Source organism: Muscardinus avellanarius (genome assembly GCF_963383645.1).
Source record: "Muscardinus avellanarius genome assembly, chromosome: 14".
NCBI classification, from domain to species: Eukaryota; Metazoa; Chordata; class Mammalia; order Rodentia; family Gliridae; genus Muscardinus; species Muscardinus avellanarius.
The window spans coordinates 85,544,354-85,564,350 of record NC_137800.1 but is presented as its reverse complement, the minus strand read 5'-3'; the positions used below and the strand labels follow the sequence as shown (position 1 = coordinate 85,564,350).

The 19,997-nt window shown below is 44.2% G+C and overlaps 1 protein-coding gene across 2 annotated transcripts in view; it reads right to left on the bottom strand.

Annotated features, from left to right (window-relative positions):
* EXOC2 (exocyst complex component 2) overlaps positions 1 to 19,997 on the bottom strand; it is a gene marked incomplete at both ends in the record, with an annotated part of 142,019 nt that overhangs the window by 36,862 nt on the left and 85,160 nt on the right. For both annotated transcript variants that reach the window (XM_080710817.1, XM_080710816.1), the window contains 5 exons: positions 4,913 to 5,054; positions 12,503 to 12,619; positions 17,201 to 17,267; positions 18,902 to 18,963; positions 19,718 to 19,777. In XM_080710817.1, coding sequence (XP_080566943.1) covers positions 4,913 to 5,054; positions 12,503 to 12,619; positions 17,201 to 17,267; positions 18,902 to 18,963; positions 19,718 to 19,777 — 448 coding nt within the window. The remainder of the gene's footprint in view (positions 1 to 4,912; positions 5,055 to 12,502; positions 12,620 to 17,200; positions 17,268 to 18,901; positions 18,964 to 19,717; positions 19,778 to 19,997) is intronic.

The window sequence follows — 19,997 nt, the reverse complement described above, 5'->3', positions numbered from 1 at the left end:
GCAGAACTGATACAGAGATGAACTCTCTGGCCTAGAATGCGGAGCCTTGCGGGGTGGGAAGGTAGGCGGAGATGACCCCTTCACCCCTGCTAACACAGGCGCCGCTGCTAATTCAGGCAAGAGAACAGATCTTGAAAAGGTCCCAACAAGTGGCACCAGGAATATGATGTTCATAATGGCACCTTAAAAAGTTGGAAAGGTACTAACAGTCTTCACGTTTACGGTTTGGGTCTGAAGTGTCCCCGTGGGTGTGTGGTCAAGGCCGGGTGGCCAGCTCCTGCTGTCTCAGCGGGTGGAGTGACCTTTGAGAAGTGGGGCCTCCCTGTAGGAAGTCAGTCCCCAGGAGCGCCTTTGAAGGGCAGCCCCCAACACACACACCTCTCTCTTCTTCTGGCCACCATGGACTCGGCTGCTTTGCTTCACCATATCCTTTCGCCAAGACATACTGTGTCACCGCAGACCCAGGAATAATGGATCTGGACAAGCTTGGACTGAAATCTTGGGAACTGTGAGCCAAAATAAACCTTGAATCCTTTAGGTTGATTTTCCCAGGTATTTTGTCAAAACAACAGAAAGCGAACACAGAAAACTGGTACTGGAAATAAGGTCATTGCTGTGGCTATACCTGCCCTTGAGGTCTGGTCACAACTGGATTGAACCAGAACAGAACTGGCCACAAACTGAACAAAGTGGACAGAACCTGACTCATCAGATCTGGATAAAGCTGGTTTTATCTGGCTCTGACCGGTTGGACCTGGTTCAATACAGTTTGCTCTGGGTTTTTGTCCATCAGATCTAGATTGATACAGTTTCAACTAGCTTGATCTGGTTACAGACAGCTTCACCGGATATCACCCAACGCTATCTTGTTCAATCCAGTTCTGACTGGTTTGATCCAGTTCAGTCCAATTTTGACCTTATTTTTATTCCTAAAATTAAGTCATTAGTTATCTACAAGATTTGCAAAATTCAGCTTTTGGAGGTAAAACTCTCAAAATGAGCGGGGCATGGTGGCACACACTTGTAATTCCAGCATTTGGGAGGCAGCTGAGAGAGGAGGATTGTGATTCACGGACAGCCTCGGCTACTTGGTGAGGCCCTCTGCAACTTAGTGAGACTTTGTTTCAAAATAAAGAATAAAAAATAGGCCTAGGGGTGTAGATTAGCGGGTAGATGCCCCCGGGTTCCATCCTCAGTACTGAAAAAAAAAAAAAAAAGAAAATTCTAAAGATGATAATAAACTAATTAAAATTATTTTGGGCTGGGCGTGGTGGCGCACGCTTGTAATCCCCGCACTTGGGAGGCGGAGACAGGAGGATTGCACAGGTTCGAAGCCAGCCGCGCTGGCTTAAGAGACCCTGTTTCCAAATAAAATATAAAATAGGTCTGGGAGTGTAGCCCGGAGGCAGAAGGGTTTCCAGGAACCCCAGTACCACCAAAAAATAAATAAATAAATAAGTAAATAAGTAAATAAATAAATAAATAATTTTGGAAGATTAATAGTCAAATTATTTTGGTTATTTTTACTTTATGTGAGTCTCAAGTCAATTTTAAGCAAACTAAAAACATCACTAAATGACTTCACAAGACTGAGGTTCGACTGTACTTGTGAAGTTAAAACTACTCAAAGGACAGAGCTAAAAACAGTACATAAGATGAGAACACAGACAACTTCTTAGTAGTTTTAGAATCTGAGGCCGTCATTAAATTGATGGTGCTATGGTCTCATTTGCTTATGAAACAAAGTATATCTTAAAGAATAGAACTGAGCTAGGTTAAAAAAAAGCCACAGTGCTTAATGTCACGTAGCCAGTAGAATCTTAGTTTTGTGTAAAAAACTTGCATGCGGTTATAAAGTATTATTAAGATCAATCTTACGATTAAATATTTTTAGGCTCTAATCCTAATTCATGTCAGGTGCTTATACGAGCTCCATATCGTGGTTGAAAAAAAAATCTGAAAATAATACAGAAAGGACTCTGGGTATGCTAAATTAAAACATTAAAATGGAAGACTTCCTAGTTCTGTTACCAACTGGACACATGGAGACCTAAGAGCCTCGACCTGGCACCGCCCTCCACACCCTCCTCGCACTCTACTCAGTTCACAGTGAGACACTGTCCCAGGGTCCAGTGGTGACACTCATGGCATCTCAAGTCCTGGGACCCAACACTGCCCCCAGGGAGCACAAGACTTCCGGGAAGCCTCTTCTCCAAGGACACCTCTTAAAGAGGTAAAGTGAAGAGAAAGACCTGAGTTCTAACCCCAAAAGGAAATCTCCACTGTTCGTCAGTATCTAGGAAGTCTTACTGTTTGTTAGGAGATGCAGTAAGTCTCAGAGAGGGCTAGCCAAGAAAAAAAGACTTTCCCTGTCCAGGCGTGGTGATGCACACTTGTAATCCCAGCATTTGGGAGGCTGAGACTGGAGGATCGTGGCTCATGGACAGCCTCAGCTACTACTTAGTGAGGCAGAATGCCCCTGGGTTCCACCCCCAGTACTGCAAAAAATAAAAAAAAAATAAAAAATAAATAAATAAAGGAAAGAAAGAAAAAAAGAAAGGAAGAAAGACAGAAAGACAGACTTTCCCGGAATTGGCACCAACTAAATCCCATTTCTCATGGTCAACTGGAGTTTTTGATGAAAACGGAAACCAACCACCTTTTGTAGAGACTGAAACTTGGTCACTGATCCTAATGTGCTGCAGTAATTATTAAAATGATTATGTCATGTGTATTCCCATTCCCATAGAACAATCACAAAAATGTAGTGACCTTGAACACATACCCAATAATGTTAAGCATCACTTCACGGCTAACAGCTAATGCCTAATACGTGCTAATAATTGAAGGCAACGTGAATTTCAGCAACTCTACTTTATGGCTGGACAATATATTACTTGTTGCATGGTGAGGCTGAGAGTTGCTGATGTGTCAAATATGCTTAAGAGTTGTGTTTTAATTGAAATACAACTGTCCCCAATTTAAGGAGTGCGTGCAGCTGTCCTGTGAGAATTCACAGAAGAGAAGGAAATGCGTGCTTGCAAAGCTCCTTTCAATTTAGTAGGTATGAAGATCCAGAACACGAAACCATTGACTTTCCAACTAGAGAAATTCTGGAGAAGAGTCACTGCAAAACCAGACAGCCAAAGCTGGAGGATGAGCTGAGGCTGCATTGATGGGCCTCCCTTTGCATTCGCTCTGCGCATGCGCACAGAGCAGCTCCTGTGGCAGGCTGCGGTCAGACAAGAACAGGCAACTGCTTCCGGAGCACGAAGCCGGAAGCTCGGCCGCTGATCCAAAGGCAGGCGGAGGAGGCCAGGAGAGCTTCCGGGAGGAAGCAGCTCCTTGGAAGTCAGGAAGTGCGGGAGTGAGGCTGGGGTGGGCGTGGGAGCTGCTAGAGGGCACAAGGAGAGGGCGCTGGGCGAGCATCTCTGCTTGCCATCCATCCAAGCACAGCAAAGGCCTCAGCTCTGCCTAAGAAGAACGCGCTTAGCCAGGGGGAGAATAAAGGTTGAAAGCAGGGGGCCCACAAGATCCAATTTACGTTTTTAGAAGGTGAGCTTTTAAAAATGGCAGAAGTGGAAGCCAGTTGGGGAGAGGCCTTGGGGAGGTTGAGGCCTGGGCAGCACAGCCTTGTAGGTTTTACCATATGATGGGAAGATAGTCTGAGGATCTTAAATGGGGTTCTGGTGGGATCTGATGTGGACTTTAAAGGAATAGCTTTGAGTATGAACTGTAATCTACTCTGGGCACAGTAAAGTATGAACACAGAAAAGTAATGCAGTTTAAGGGGGGAAAGGATCTCAAATGTGGCCAGGTGGAAGAATAAGGCTTCAAAGGATGACAATAAATGCGATTCCAGAAAATGAAGTCACTGGACACACAAAATATTACTGATTCTGCTTTTTGAGTTACTATATATGGACATTATACAATAAAAGCCAAAGGTGTTTAAACAGTAAACAACGTTATCACCATCTAAAGCAAGCTTTATACAATACAAATAGAAGGGGGCTACAGTTTAAAAAATGAAGATTAAGCTGAACAACAATTCGCTGGTACATCTACATATATGTATCCAGAAAGACGGTCTAGTATAAGCCTGACATTCTATAAAAGGCCATTTCCACAGAAAAAAGTAAAATAGATAGCTTGGTTTTATGTATTCCATGTTATTTTATAAAAACCCAACTATCTGATTAATCAAAAAGTTTATCTGACTAAAAAAAACAATGGTTGTTTTTAAATATATGCTATGAAGTGATTTAAATGACTTTCAATTAATATCATAAAGACAATACCAGAACTGTATCCGTCATCCTTCTTGAAGTTGAATTTTCTTTGCTAAATTACTACAGTAACTGCACTCCTCCACATTTTCTTTCAATCCTTCACCTTTTTGGCATCAATAATGAGGTCTTACACAAAAGTTACCAGGTTTTTTAAATAAATTTTCTGATGGTGGTCACAAACTCATTGCATAAAACTGTCCCTCACGGTCATTTTATTAAAAAAAATATCATGGGAAGCGAGCATGCATTATTATTATAAACAGTTATAAGTACCATTAATAACTCCCTGGAAGTATAGAATAACTAAGTCATTGAATATTAATAATAAAGTGAGCTCAGTTGTAGACGGCTTTTCTAGCACGCACAAGTTCCTGGGTTGATCCCTAGCACCACAAAACAAAAGAGTATTGAATGACAAACTTTCCAGAAAATGGGTTTAGGCTAACAAAAAATTGAAATTAAAATTAAAATAAAACTAATCTCCCACCCTCAATAAGAATGAGAAATATGTAATAAAAGTAATTTTTAACTACATATTAATTCATAAAAGCACTATCCACCTCTATTACTCTAGCAGATGCACCACATTACCTTTAGAGAACGCCCGTGACTTTGCTCACCTGTTGGAGGGAGGCAGTCCTTCCAGTCAAAATAGCCTGCATAAATGCCAGGTTCCAAGGAGCCAACAATGGGATCTGCTTTCAGCTCAATGTAATTTTCAAAGAGTCTTTGGTCTAGTTCTTTCAGTGAGGCCATGCTAACCTAGAAGCACAGAATAAAGAGTATGAGTTGTCTATCTGAAGGAAAACTAAAATAATGTAAATAATCAATACTTCAGCATATTTTAAAAACCACTTACCAGTCCTCCTATAAAACTCAAGACTTATATCTACTCCAGTAATAAAGGTCACTCTTATCATAGCAATTTTATAGAATAAGAAATAACTCCTCGTAGACTATGGGTTATCTTTGAGAATACTACACCTTCATTTCTGTAAGCAGAACACAAAGGCATTATAAATACTATTATTATTTGGCTATAAAATGCCCACTAGAAAAACTCATGCATGAGGCAGAGCCTCCAGGCTTGGAGGTGGGGCACAGCCGGGGGGTGGGTCGCGGGGCGTGGCTGTCCGCATCTCTGCTTCCTGGGCACCACGGGGCTGAGGCGAGGGTGGCTTTTCCTCCTGCCAAGACCTGAAGCCCTGCCACCAGCAGTTTCTGCCTTGGAGCCTGCCAACCATGAACTGAAACCACTAAAGCTGTGAGCCAATAAACCTTTCTTCCTCTAACTTGTGCTTGTCAGGTACTTTAGTCACAGGAACAGAAAAGCTGACTAAAACCAATACTGAACTGCAATGGCCAATAAACAACAACACAGAGGGAAACATTTACATACTATAGCCATATTTCCCCATACTAATTGCTTCATTAGAAACTAAACCTGTTCCGACACTCTGCCCAAATGAAGCTCTGAGCGCCTTCCTCCAGTTACATCCCTGCCCGTGTGGCCTGGGAGAGGCGAGGTGTTGTAGGGCACGGCCAGGTCCCACGGCCACTCCACGGAGAGACCAGGCACGGGCTCATTCCCTCGTGGGCCAAACACAGGAGCGCAGGCACAAGTGGAGGCACAGCTCAGTCTAGGATCTGTGAGCTGTGGCTCCCGATGGGATGAGGATACTGGGACAGCTCCACGGGAGCGAGCCTGGTCTCGGTGGCTCGAAGGCCAAAGAGTTGCAAGAGGGCCCGGGGGTCTCTGCAGCGGCCAGCGGCCGGACTGCTTCTGCACTACCGGCCCAGGGCACACAGCTTCTCTCCAATGCCAGACCTGAGCTGAGAGCAAAAACAAGCATATTTCTAAGGGGGCCTGCCTGCTCCGGAGAGGAGCGCCATGCGAGCAGTGACATTCCGCTGCGCGAGATGCAAGCAGGAATCTGAACAGAAAAGTGGTTGACAGCTCTTACGGACTTCATGGAGACGAGACGCACCATTTCCAAAGCCAGTGGCACAGAAGATCAATCGATGGAATTGGTGGTCACCATGGAGACTGAAACGAAGCGTAAGAAAGAACAGAGTAAAGATGCAAAGAGAAAGGAGGAAGTGCCGGAGCCCGCCGGCAAGATTCCGGGTTCTGGAGTGAGGCGTGAGGATGAAGAGTTTTTAACCCTAACGTGGGGGAGCCGCCAGCCTGCTGTCTCTACTGGTCGACCCCTGTTCGTGGGTCAATATTTCCTACCGGTCGACAAGTATGCCTGGGTCAGCATTCTCTATCGCGTGGACACTCCTGGCCAACGCAGCTTCTGGGTCAATCTCGTCTTTATTGTGCCGATGCCGACTTTGTTTTTCCAGAAGTATTTATACACAGCTACAGGTCAATCAACATTCTCGTGCTACCACCACCGGAATACAATACAGACCAATACAAAACACACACATTACAGACAGGCCTATCAGTACCCTCGTGTCATCACCACCTGATCCTGTCTCAGATCTCTTTGAACTTTCCATAACCCCCAAACCTTGTTGACTCTGGGCGAAGGACAGTCAGCTGAGTCAGAGACACCAATCTAGGGGAAGGCCTTAACGGCTCCCAACAAGGAAGGAAGAGACTTTTAAGATAGATCCAGGTGCCCTGAATGGAAAAGACAGAAATTCAAGAAGAGATATATGAGCACTTACAGAAAAGCTAATAATTAAACAATAGTAGAAGAATATTTAATTGGGTCTAAGCTAGAGTTTACAGCCTGAATAGGTTTGCTGAGTTCCACGCTAGACTAAGCAAACATTCCACACACCTAGGCAGATAGTATAAAAGGTCCACATCTTAAAATAAAAAGAAAGAAATGGAGAGAAACTCTTTCAAGCTTGCAGATGAAAATAATACTTTACCTACAAAGTAGAGAGGCTCCGTAGGACATAAGATTTCTCACTTGCAACACTCGAGCCTTAAATTGCTGAAGCAGTATCTACAGGGCTAAAAGGACACTACCCAAGAATCTGTATTTACCCAAGATGTAGCTCTATTGACCAAGTCCAAGAAGCATTTGGGATGCGCAGACATGCAGAGTCAAGTAGACCAGCAGCTGGAGGGAGCAGTCGCGGGCAGTGACATTTGAATTCCCTTCCACCTTCCCCCAAGCTCTCTCTAATATCTATAAACATAAACCTAAATAGGTTATTAGAGGTACTCTTGGCCCATGAGTATAAGTCCTAAAAAAGACTACTCAAAAAGAGGGCTAAGCCAGGCGTGGTGGCGCATGCTTGTAATCCCCGTGCTTGGGAGGCGGAGACAGGAGGATCGCGCAGGTCGAAGCCAGCCGTGCTGACGTAAGAGACCCTGTTTCAAAAAAAAAAAAAAAAAGTATAAAATAGGTCTGGGAATGTAGCCGGGAGGTAGAAGGGCTTCCAGGAACCCCAGTACCACCAAAAAAGAAAAAAGAAAAAGAGAAAAAAAAGAGGGCTAAGGGTGTAGCTCAGTGATAGTGTGATAGTGAGTGCTTAGCATGCAGGAGCTTCTGAAAACATCCCCACATACAAAAAAGAAGAAAAAAGAGGAAAAGAAAAGAAAGAAAGAAACCTTCAATGCGAGGAAGCATTCAAAAGCTATTCATGAGAGCCTAGGATGAGGGAAATGCAATATAATAAAACTGTGGGTAGAAAAAAATTATAGCCATAAATGTTTAAAAGGAAAAGTTTAAAATTCACTTTCTTGTCAGCTGCTCATGGGACTTTCTAAAAAGCATACTTTATTTTAGGTTACAATGCAAGTCAGCAAATATGAAAAAAGAAATCAGTGTAATTTCTTGAATCTTATCAGATCATAACGGAATGAAATTAGAAATCAACAGACAGAAAAGCTATAGAAACTATATAAACATACAGAGACTGAACACTACACTTCTGAATGATGAATGGGTCACAGAAGAAATCAGGGGAGGAATTTAAAAATTCCTGGAATCAAACCAGAATGGAGGTACAACATACCAGAATCTCTGGGATTCTACAACAGCAGCCGGAAGAGTCAGGTTTACAGCTCTGAGCAGTTACATAAAAAATCAGAAAGATGCCAAATAAACAACCAAACGCTGCAGCTCAAGGTCCCAGAAAAATAAGAACAAATCAGTTACAAATCCAGCAAAAGGAAGGAGATAGTAAAGGGCAGAACCGTGACGGTTCTGTGTGCATGGGAGCACGCCTGACACGACTCCTCACATCAATGGCCAAGTTTCAGCCTCTACAAACAGAGGTTGGTTCCCACCGTCATCAAAAAGCTCTAACTGTTCATGAGAAATAGGATTGACTTGAAGTCATTCAGGGAAGTGTTTCTTTCTTGGCTGGCCCTCTTTGACACTTGCTTTTTTTGTGTGTGTGTGGTACTGGGGATGGAACCCAGGGGCATTCTACCTCCGAGCGACACTGCCAGCCCTATTTTTTTACTCTTTATTTTGAAACAGGGCCTTACTGAGTTGCAAAAGGGCCTCACTAAATAGCTGAGGCTGGCTTCGAACTTGCACAATCCTCCCGTCTCAGTCTCCTGAATGCTGGGATTACAAGCGTGCGCCACCGCACCTGGCTTACTTCTTTTAACAAACAGTAAGACTTCTTTGGTGCATCCTGGATACTAGCAAAAACAGTATAGATTTCCCATTTATTATTATTTTTTTATTAATTTTTTTGTGGTATTGAGGATTGAACCTAGGGACATTCTACATCTGAGCTACATCTCCAGCCCTATTTAATTTTTTTATTTGGAAACAGAGCCTTGCTAAGTTTCTAAGGACCATGCAAAGTCCTTAGACCTGCAATTCTCCCACCTTGCAATTCCAAGTACTGGAATTTTAAGCGTGTGCCACCATGCCCGGGTCTACTGACCTTTTTTTAAAAAAAATATTTCCCATTTAAAAGTTCAAATTTGCAATTTAAAAAAATCCTAGTAGTTGGGAGGCTGAGAGAGTACAGGACTTCGTGGAAGTTTCTTTTCCAAAGATATTCCTTAAAGAGGAAAAGGGTAAGAAAGAAGGCCTGTGCCCTATCCCAGTAGAAAATCTGAGGGACGATGAGAAGAACTTAGCTTCCAGCACCTTCTCCGTGAAGGTTACACCACTCCACAGTGGGTTAACATTTCCCTCACAAAAACCAAAACAAGGTTCTAGAGATGAAAGACCACCAGAGTAAAATGTCAATGGACAGCAAATCTCAGCAAGATTAGACACGACCAGGGACAGGAAGAATGAGAAAGCTGGAAAAATTATCCCTGATCAGTAGAGAGAATTAAAGATGGGGGTGAAAAAATACAGAAGAGATGGGGAGGGGGCCATCCTGTAGCTGAGCGGTCTTAGGGGACAGCGAGCCGTTCGCAAGGCAATCTGCTAAGGGCTGTCCAGGGCAGGAACCGCATCTCAGGAAGGAGGAGGATGCAGCCCACTTTGCTCCCTGAGGGGAGAAGGGACTGGGAGAGGCCACGAAAGACTTTCCACAGCAGGAGACACCTGATCTGGATGGCTTGGGAGGAGGATCAAGACCTTGTGGAGACTGACTTGCGAAGCTGGCCTTCAGAGAGACAGCACAGCACGGGCCACAGGTAAATGTCCTTCCAACAGAGCAGGGAAGCCGGTGCGGAATGAACATCTGGTGCAGGAGAAGCGAGCAGGAAAGAGGAGACAGCTGGAAGGATGGCAGGAGCTGGAGACAGAAGAGCCCCAGGAAGACTGCCAGCCCCAGCACCAGCCCGGGGAGGGCGGTGAGGAGCTGCGGAGGGTGGGAAGGGGAGGAAGACCGCATCAGGTGTCTCTGAACGCGCTGCCTACGCACTCTGGGGAGAACAAACTGGAGAGCAAAAGCATTCCCAGGTGAAACCGAGTCCTTGAGGAAGGTCCCACACGGCCGCCGTGGGAGTTGTACGAGGCAAAGGCTGAGCCTGGACAGGGAGAGCAAATAAAGGAAGTGGGGAAGGATCCAGAAGATGGCTCAGGGGCTGAGCAGAGAGGAGGACTGGGCGGGAACTGTCCGGAGGGGCAGGGTCAGGGGTACTGTCCATCGACAGACAAAATATAGCAAATGCAGTAAGATATACAACATAGGATACTGCATATCCATAGAAGAAAGAAGGAAATCCTGTCATCTGCAACAATGTGGAGAACAGTGCATTCAATAAGCCAGGTGCTTTTATAAAAGCAAGCACTGCGTGAAACACTTACATGTTGACTTTCTTATAGAAAGCCGATGATCTCATAGAAACTGAGTAGAAAGGTGGGCCAGCGGCTGTGGGGAGGGGAAAGATGATTGGAGAAAACAAATGTAGGGCCTGAAAGCTAGGAGAGATACATAGGTTAGAGGTGAAAATATCTGGGAACCAGACTCATTAGCACGGATAGAGTTGTGGGGCAGAGGAGGCCACCCAAGGAAACCATGCTCAGTATGAAGAAGAAACACACCAAACACATACCGGAGAACAGAACCACTAACGGGACGTGAAAGGTACTTATACGGACTGGATTTTATCTGCCGAGGCTCAACTAGAGAGGCGGCGATTTTACTCATTTAATCCTGGACTGGCTTTCAACCCGCAGTCCTCCTGTCTCAGCCTCCCAAGTACTAGAATTACAGAAATATACCAACATGCCTGGCTGTACTGTACAAGAAGGAACTTGTTCTCACGAAATAAAAATGCCAAAGAAGTGAAAACAGGAATGCACTCTGTTGATTGGTGTATGTCACTTTGGCCTCTGTAACACAGCATTCAGTGGTAATTCATAAGGTCCCAGTATGCAAATCATCTTGCAATGAACCTGTGATCTCCTGTCTCAGGCTCCCAAGTCCTGGGATTACAGGTGTGCACCACCATGTTCGGCCTCATCCTGCTTCTTAATGATAGAAACTGAAGCTACAGATAGTTCCTACTTATTACTTCACAAAAACCTAGAGAAAAAAAAATTCAAATGTATTGCTTCTGTTATATGCAATTCTTAATCATTTCATATATTTTTAAAATGATAAATAAAATTCCTCCCAAACTATATTCAGGTCACTCTTGCTGTATACAAAGGAAATGACCTTATTCTACAAATAGTAACTTTTTTTTATTATTCTAGGACAGCATCTAGTGATTTTAATACAAGAATTTCTGGATATAAACTAGACATTTGGCCCTACAGCCTAAGTCACCGCATTTCTCATCAGGATGATTAAGCTTTACAAAAAGGCAGGAAATCAAGACAGGGCCACCCACTCTGACATTTTCATTCTTTGAAGAAGAAAAAAATCCCAGTCTTGTTCATGAACTGGAACCCGTGCTTATAAAAAAAAAAAAAAAAAAGTATGTAATCCACTGAGAGTACACTTTGATTGGATGATTAACAAGATCATTATCTCTCTTGCTCTTTGCATGGAGAAAAGTGTACCAACATTAAAAAGTGCTGCTAGCATAGTTTTACTGAGAAATCTGATAAACCTTTGCCCGGGAACTAACCAACCTTCAATAACAAGGTTACTTCATTTTTCCCTTTTGTGCTTAAAAAAAATATATATATACACACACACACACACACACACATATGTGTATATACACACAAACACATACACACACAATAACATTTTTTTTTAAACCCCACCCCATCCATTTCTGCAGGATTCGTTTTGGCCCAACCTCTCTGTAACGCAGGTTCAGAGAGGAGAGCGTGTCCTCCGGGCGAGGAGTCAGGTGCTGCGAGCTGAGCGCAGGTGGGGATGCCGGTGCGCGCACGTGCAGAGGCCCACCCAGGACAGCAAAAGTGTCGCTGTGGTTATGCAGAAAGGAAGAGAGGGAGGAGGGGTGTGGATCGCCAGGAAGCAGCTTCACTGCAGGCTCAGGGTCTGCTGTTGGCTGTAGCTGAAAACTTTAACCTGAGGAGAGTCAAATCTGACACGATTCTCAAAGATGTGGGTTTTAGTCTCTCTCTCCTGCTTCCTCCCTTCGCTTTTGAAGCGCGGGAGTGGGGGGTAAACCCTCGGGCTTTGAGAAAGCTCTGCTCTGCAGAGAAGCAGTCTTGAGGTAGCCAGGATGAGGGATGAGAAGGAAGCGGGTCATTCAAAGACAGCGTGAGTCTGAGGGGGAAGGATGGGTACGGCCGCAAGGAGAGGCACCAGGAAATCAAAGCAAGGTGGGCCCACAAAACGGTCTGGACACGAAGCCGGGGAACAACCTCCTGTCCACTTAGCATCGGCCCATTTACCTGTGTGATTTTCTCAATCCCCTGGAAGTTGTGCTTTTCAAAATGATCTGCTATGTTCAGGAAGGTGCAGCGTTCTAGATAGCAGCAGTTACTCAGGACTATCAAAAGCCGCTGTTCCTAGAAACAAACAAAATATTTAGAAAATTCTATGATAGCAAACAGTGAATCGAACAGCTCTTATCGGTCATTAAGTTTAATCTTCATTTTATAATCTTTTTGCTTGGTAGCATCTATGTTCAATACTTTGAATCTATCTCACTTAACATCTATACTCAATACTTCAACATCTATATTCAATAGTGCTTTTCTTGGAGGCCTCTTTCCTACATCAACAGGGACAGAAATATAAAAAAAAAAAAATCCCACAACTCCGCTAGTTGCTCATGATTACAGGATACCCTAAAGAGTCTGCAGTCAAGTTGAGGGCGCTGCTGTGTGGTAGAACACTTGCCTACCAGGGGAAGGCCACCAAAAACAAAGACAGAAAGAATCAGTGTTTCCTTACATACTCTCCCATGCACAAAAAGGCTACACAAATGGCTGTTTTAAATCACTAAGTACATGAAATGTAGAAGCTATTAGGAAACAGTTTATAATATAATTTTCTATAACTGAAAGAGAATCATCCTGGCATATTATGTTTTGTCCCCAAAGCCTTTAAGAAGTCCCTGTGTGTGGAGGCCCAGCCTCCCTCCAGTGCAGAGTGAGGGTCCCGGAGGCCGAGTGACTTCCAAGGGGAAATGGTGAGGTGAGCCAAGGGGGGGGGCAGAGCCCGGATCACCGTGATATTCTCCAGGGCTCTGTCGGCCTAAAGCGATGTCTTACAAGCCAGACCCCAGTGTACTCATATACAATATCCTCTTACGGTTCCCAGGAACTATTTGTGTGAATAAAATTCCAGGAACAGCCCTGCCATGGCCACTGCGGCCCAGCGCACCTGCAGGTGTGAGGACGTTCAATGGAACAGCCCTGACTCATCTAGGGCCTTCCTCGCTTAGATCCTTGACTGAACGCAAGGCCACGCCGCCTTCCAGGAAAAGTCCTCGCCCACGGGTGGCTTGCTCTTTCTGCAGAGCAGCAGCACACTTTGCAACAAAGGGGACACATGAATTTATAATAGGAAATGTGGAAACAGACAGGTTCCTGCTCTTTGAGGAAGGCTGAACCCAAAGATGAACCTAGCCTTGGGACCCGATGGCCAAGCAAATCTTCCACTGTCTGGGAATTCCACTGAGCTCAGTCGAATGTCCAAAGAGCTTCTACATTGACTTCAAATGTGCCTCGCTTTATTCCTGGCAGCCTATAGCCTCGTCACTGATGTTTTTGGTCATCGACAAATATGAATGAAAGGCCAAGTAATTGTGTTAAAGTAATTCGAAACAAAAGAAAGGTTGCTAGTGGCCCTGAATTAATCTATGGATGGGAAATGGGACATAAAAAGGTTAATTGTGTAATATTAGTATAATTCCTTTTCCACATTTAGTGGATAAATGACCCAAGATGTGAGAAGGAAATCGGTGAGCTAGCCCCGGAGCTTGCACGGGAGAGGCCGGGGAGGGCAAGGCCGTCTGCCTTGGGCCCCCGAGCCTGACGTCAGCATTATTCAGTCTGTTTTTAGAGCATAAAGAATAAAGTACCCTAGACACTTCAGCAGCCACTCCAAGAAACTTGGCTCCTCGGCAACCTCCTCTTGGTTCTTGATTGCTTTTTCCTTTAAGTGTCAAAACTCCTTTACCTCGAAGACTCGGCAGCCGACACCCCTCCACCCTAGTAGTTGACACCTCCGGCCGGATTTCCCCCCAAATGTGCCATGTGTGGATCCTCTTCAAAAAACAGAGAAACTACTGAGAGACTTCAAGTCTCACTCTTAGTAAGTGTATTTTTTTTCTTAAATCTAACCAATCAGATGAAATAAAAGTGGCAAGGACAAATGAACACCACAGTCAAATTCGTACCCTGGGATGATGAATCAGAAGCTCATTGACACCTTAGAGGGAGCCATGTATTTGAAAGTAATAGCTCAAATGATGTAGGGCCGCGCCTGCAGGTGGAGGAAGGTGTCCTGATGGTACCTCTGGTACCCAGGAGCGCGCTGGCCTGGACGCCTGGGGTGTCCCGAGCAGATGCGGGGAGTGAGGCGAGCACTGGGATGCGAACGGGCGTTCTCCGACTCTAGAGCTACATCTCTTTCTTACCATAACTGCCTCCCTTCTGGATATGCCAAACCTACAAGTGTAGATCTGCCGTCTGAGAAGGCGGGCCAATCTAATGAGACCCCTTCCCACAGCGAACAACAGAGGAACTAAATTTGGTAACAAATAATTGTTGGAGAGTAAGACAGGGCAGTCAGAAGATGGGTAGACGAGGAGCAGGTGTGAAACACAGGTGGGGGGTGGGTGCTGAGGGGAAGTGGCCTGGGAGCCAACAGGGTGCTGAGGCCGAGGGGGGGAGGGGGAGGACAGCTGGGTGTTTCCCAGGAGGCAGGCTGTGGGAGATGGCACTGGCTCCCATACCCCACCCGTGACAGGGCAGGCTCAGAGCAGCACCCCACGTCCAGGGGCACACACACATCAGCTGCGGAATGCCTAAACAGGCACCAGGCGTAAGCAAAGAGAAAGGAAGGAGGCAGGACGCGGAGCCTTGGCTTTCAGACAGAGTTTAGAAGTTGCAGGGCACAAATCAGCTTGTTCTAAAAGCCCAGGACAAAGTGAGCATGGCCCGAGGGCTGGAGGCTCCTTCTTCCTTTCCAAGCTCTCTCTCCTGTTCAGCCCCCCCCCGCCCCCGAGCCCCCTTTCTTTCTAAGTCGATGGGGAAAGTCTGGCTTAACTCACTCGTGGGCTTCGGCAGCTCCTGGCACCTTCTTCTAGGATGACTGGCTGTCCTGGCGCCCACGGAGGTGGCCCCTGCACTCGGCATCTCCCCCAGCCCACCGTCCTTGGGCAGCCGGACTGCTCGGCATCCTTGGTTAATACTTCTTCCCACGAGTCCCGCGCACACTGCTCTCCTGAGATTGCCTTCTGGCTCTCCAATTACTTCTTTTCAGGAAACGCCAAGGCTTTCCTGCTGGCCACCCCTTAACTATTGGTACCCCCCAAATTATCTTTATATGCTTGCCACTCTCATTATTTTACTATTATAACATCTTCCAGAACCCCTACATGCTGCATCCTGACCGAGAAATAGTGCCCCGACCTTGTCCTGACCGGGCTGGCTGCAAGTTCCTCCACAGACCTGAACTTGAGCTGTGGTCTTGACCTCTGATGCTGAGGAAGCTCTTCGGGCTGTTGGTCAAAAGCGCCCAGAGAGCAACCAGGTTACGTAACATATGGAAACCGGCCGACCCTGAGCCAAGCGCTATAAACCATAATCTAAACTCCATCAGCCAGGCCGTGTGTGGACTCTCGCTCCCTACTCTGCTGAGAAGAGGCTCTTCAGCTCCTCCCTGGGTGAATGCCCCTAACAACTGCTTTGGACTGATCGCCCTGGCACACGGAGCTGCTGCTTTTAGAATCCCAACCGGCTCTGCCTCAGGATGACTTGGGCATAGCTCCCCGCAAGGACCCCCCACCACTGTTTGGGGGCGACTCCAGCTGCAAGTCTGGCTGGATGGGGAGGGCTGGTACTTTCTTAGTATTCTCGTCTGCTCACAGGCCTTCTGTGGCTTCTGCCTGGCCGAGTCACAGGTCTGTCTCTAGTGTTCTCTTGGGGATCCAGACAAGGACATCTGCCAGAAAAGTCACCCACTGGACAAATCCGCTCCCCAAACAAGCTTTCTTTGGAACCTGTTTATCTCAGTGCACAGCAATATTCTCTACCTGTCCCGCCAAGGAAATCAACTAAGAATAATATTTATAATTGCCCTGGGAAAGTACTGTTGAGTCAGGAGAATTAAAACTATCGCTAAAATAAAGCAGTCTAGCATATAATAAAGTATAAGGAGCTGGGCATAGAAAACCCATTATTTAGGAATTCCTACTTGTAGTAACTGTGGAAATAACATAGGTTAGAAAAACAAGACCATGTTTTTCCCCTCCTTGAGAATCACACACAACTGCAGCGTGCCATCATAAATCAGAGGAAGTGATTCTCTTTGCGGTAGCATGAGTTTGGGGTTTAACAGCTAAGTCTATCCACTTGATAATGAAAATATAACATGTACATTAAAAACATCCGTGCATCTGTAGTGTGCGTGCATGCGTGCGTGCGTGTGTGTGTGTGTGTGTGTGTGTGTGTGTTTGTGTTCGGGAACCTGTGTTCAAATAAAATGTGGAACTCAGAAACGAAGCAGAGAGAAGCAGAGAGCCTCTGGCTAAGGAGGAGAAAGACGTGAGGAAGACGCCCTTGTTTTCTGCATCCACCCCAGAAAATTAAGGCAACTTCCATGCAGTGAAAACTAGCAGCGCATCTATCTCCGAACACTCCAGGACCTAGAGACGCAGCCAGCGCTTGGGACCGCGTGCGTGTGCTCCAGATAAAGAGTGCTTGTGGGCAATGCCCCCCAATGACACTTTCCTCAAGTTTCGTGCAGTGTAACGCAGCCCCGAGTCCTCGCAGACGGGCAAGTAGGGCCTGGGCTACACAGCAGTTCCCCGTTCTAGATGCTGCGAAAACATTCAAGGAATTTAAAGTGGTTTATGAAATAGTCATTCAAGAGCTTTAAAATGTCATGCTTTATTGTCTATCTACTGTCCTACTTACAGAAGTCAAACTGAAGTCTTCGTGGATGCTTCCAAAAAGGTCAGGAGAAGAAACATCAACAGAAAGACTGAATATAGAAACAAGTAAAAGAAGAGTTAAAATTAAAGCACTGAAACTGAAAAATGCAATGAATGATGTGTAAATGTGACTTTAAACGTTTTGGCAAAAAAAAAAAAAAGCTTTCTATAAATTTTAGAAATACATTTAACAACTAATAGCTCCAAAAAGCACTGTGTACTACCAATTAAGATGGGCAATATGAAATCTGCTCTTCAGTCTTCTCAAATGTGGCTTCAAAGGGGGAAATGTCAAATGATACTCAAGTAACTAAGATGATCTTGTCTATCAGAATCTCCAGGAAGCTTCTTGAAACTTGCTTTCATGGTCACCCACTTACGGATGAGCTGAGTTAGGAAATCTGCTGCTAATCCACAAACAACTGGACCATAAGACGGGGGCAGAGAGAAGTGGGTGTCATCATAAACTCACTGATTAATTTCTAGATAAATATGATCATAATATATACTTCAAGCAGGATTTATTTTCTTTAAATTTAACTGATTGTAGAATTAATTGGAAGACTAATTCATATAGAAGAGTAAAATAATGAAAATATCAAATAATGTTAAGAGATGAGCTAATGATTTCTTAGCGTTTTCCATTAAACAGCATTTAAATAACACTAACTGACAAAGTATTTGACTAAATAGTGTAAAAGAGAAAGTTCAGGAAAACATTGCACTATATATTAGAATTCTGAGATGTATGAAACAGGAATTATAACAAAGAAACAAGAAAGACTTATTTCATTAATAATATCAAGGTTCTGATTAACAATACACATTTTCTGGCAGAATAACAAGCTAAACATATAAAATCAACTCATAGAAAATCTAGAAGAATTAAACACTTATTAGGTGAGAGATGATAATTTAATATCATTTAATTGAAAAGCAAAAACCAATTCTAGAATATAGACAAACATGGAAAATTCCCCAAGTGCTAATTTGAGAGTTAGGAGGCATTAATTTCAGTATTTTCTGCCACAGCACAAATTGTGGGTGCATAGAAGTTACCATGTCAGGTGTCATTCAGAAAAACTAGGTGTTAACAAATAGCATTTATTCTTCTGTCCTGTGTAACTACATTGTGAATGGATGGGTACAGAGATTTCTAAATGAAGATTAGGCTGCGTCCTCCGGCTCGGGCTTAGTCCCTACCAAGGGCCCTGGTGCAATTCCTGATCCCCAGAACCATAGAATTAAACAGAGGAGCTACACGTTTAAACTTCCCACCTAAGTTTTACTTTTAGATGCTTTTACGGCTGCATTCTAGTCTCACATCGTAACAGAATTCATGTCTAAGTGCCACGTACGCACACAGCACACGGCGCTTCCCCGCCCCACCTCCTCATTTCCCCTCTTCCCAATCTAAACCTGTCCTTTTGGATAATTAGTGAGTTAATTATATGTTCAACTGGCTCAATGTCTCTAATAAGGCTTAGATGGATTTAAAGGTAAAGAAATTCTACAAGGAATATAGGTCATATAAAACTTTGACTTCAATGGAAACAATCTACTTCTCTTACCTTAGGATAAGGTCAAAGATTTGGTCTTAGAATATAAGATCAAATATGACACTTGGCTGTACATTTTTAATTCCCTTACATACATCACTGAGATTAATTTCGCTTTTACTTACTGAGTAGTGTCTATATCAGCGTCAGGCTTGGTGCTCAGTTGTTCCAGGCAATATATAAAAACCTAAGTAAAAAATGACTAAGTTTCAGTGACATGAACACTAAGATATTCTCCTATTTGGACATTAAAATTATTTTACACAAATTAAAGTATAACTATATGTCTCATATGTAGTATGTTGTGGGTATATTAAGTGTGTGTGTGTGTGTGTGTGTGTGTGTATGTATGTGTGTGTGCGCATGTGTGTGTAATAGAAGTCTATACTTATCCATGCATACTAGGGAAGGGATAGAAAGTAAGAGCACCTATGCTTTGATTAATAAGGTCTTGAATATATTTTAGGAAAAAAAGCTCTTTTTTTTCTCTCACTTCTTCTCAATCGCTAACATGCTCAATTTTATTTGTACAATGTGCCTACAAAGTACAGATGCCAGTCAAAAAGCTTCACAGCTGGGAATGGAGGTCCTGGGTTCTATCCCTAACACCGCAAAACAAAACAAAACCCTTTATGTCCTAGATAAAATGTAAACAATTATTATTTAATTTACTCTTAGACCAAATGGAAATGTATTTTTGAGAACACAAAAAAGGAACATAATATAAATAAAATATTCGGGTATTATTAAAACAAGCGAAATATTAACCCTAAATGAAATATTATTCTATTTCTCTTACTACTGTAAACTATTATGAACATAGATGACGATTTTGAAAGGATCTGTGTTTAATATAGGCTACGCACATCTTACACACACGAGGGGTTAACTGCTAAATGTGAGGCCTGAGGCTTTTCGGTGCTGTTGCTTTCAAATATTACCTGCATGATGTTGACGCTTAGTTGGCAGACCTCCTCCTGGGTTTTAGGTTGTTGGAAGACCTATGGGGAAGAATTCTGATTAAGATTTTTGGAGCCGGGCGTGGTGGCGCACGCTTGTAATCCCAGCATTTGGGAGGCTGCGACTGGAGGATCGTGGTTCGCAGACAGCCTCAGCTACTTAGTGAGGCCCTCCGCAACTCAGTGAGACCCGGTTTCAAAATGATGAAAAAGAGGGCTGAGGGTGTAGTTCGAGAGTCAAATGCCCCTGGGTTCCATCCCC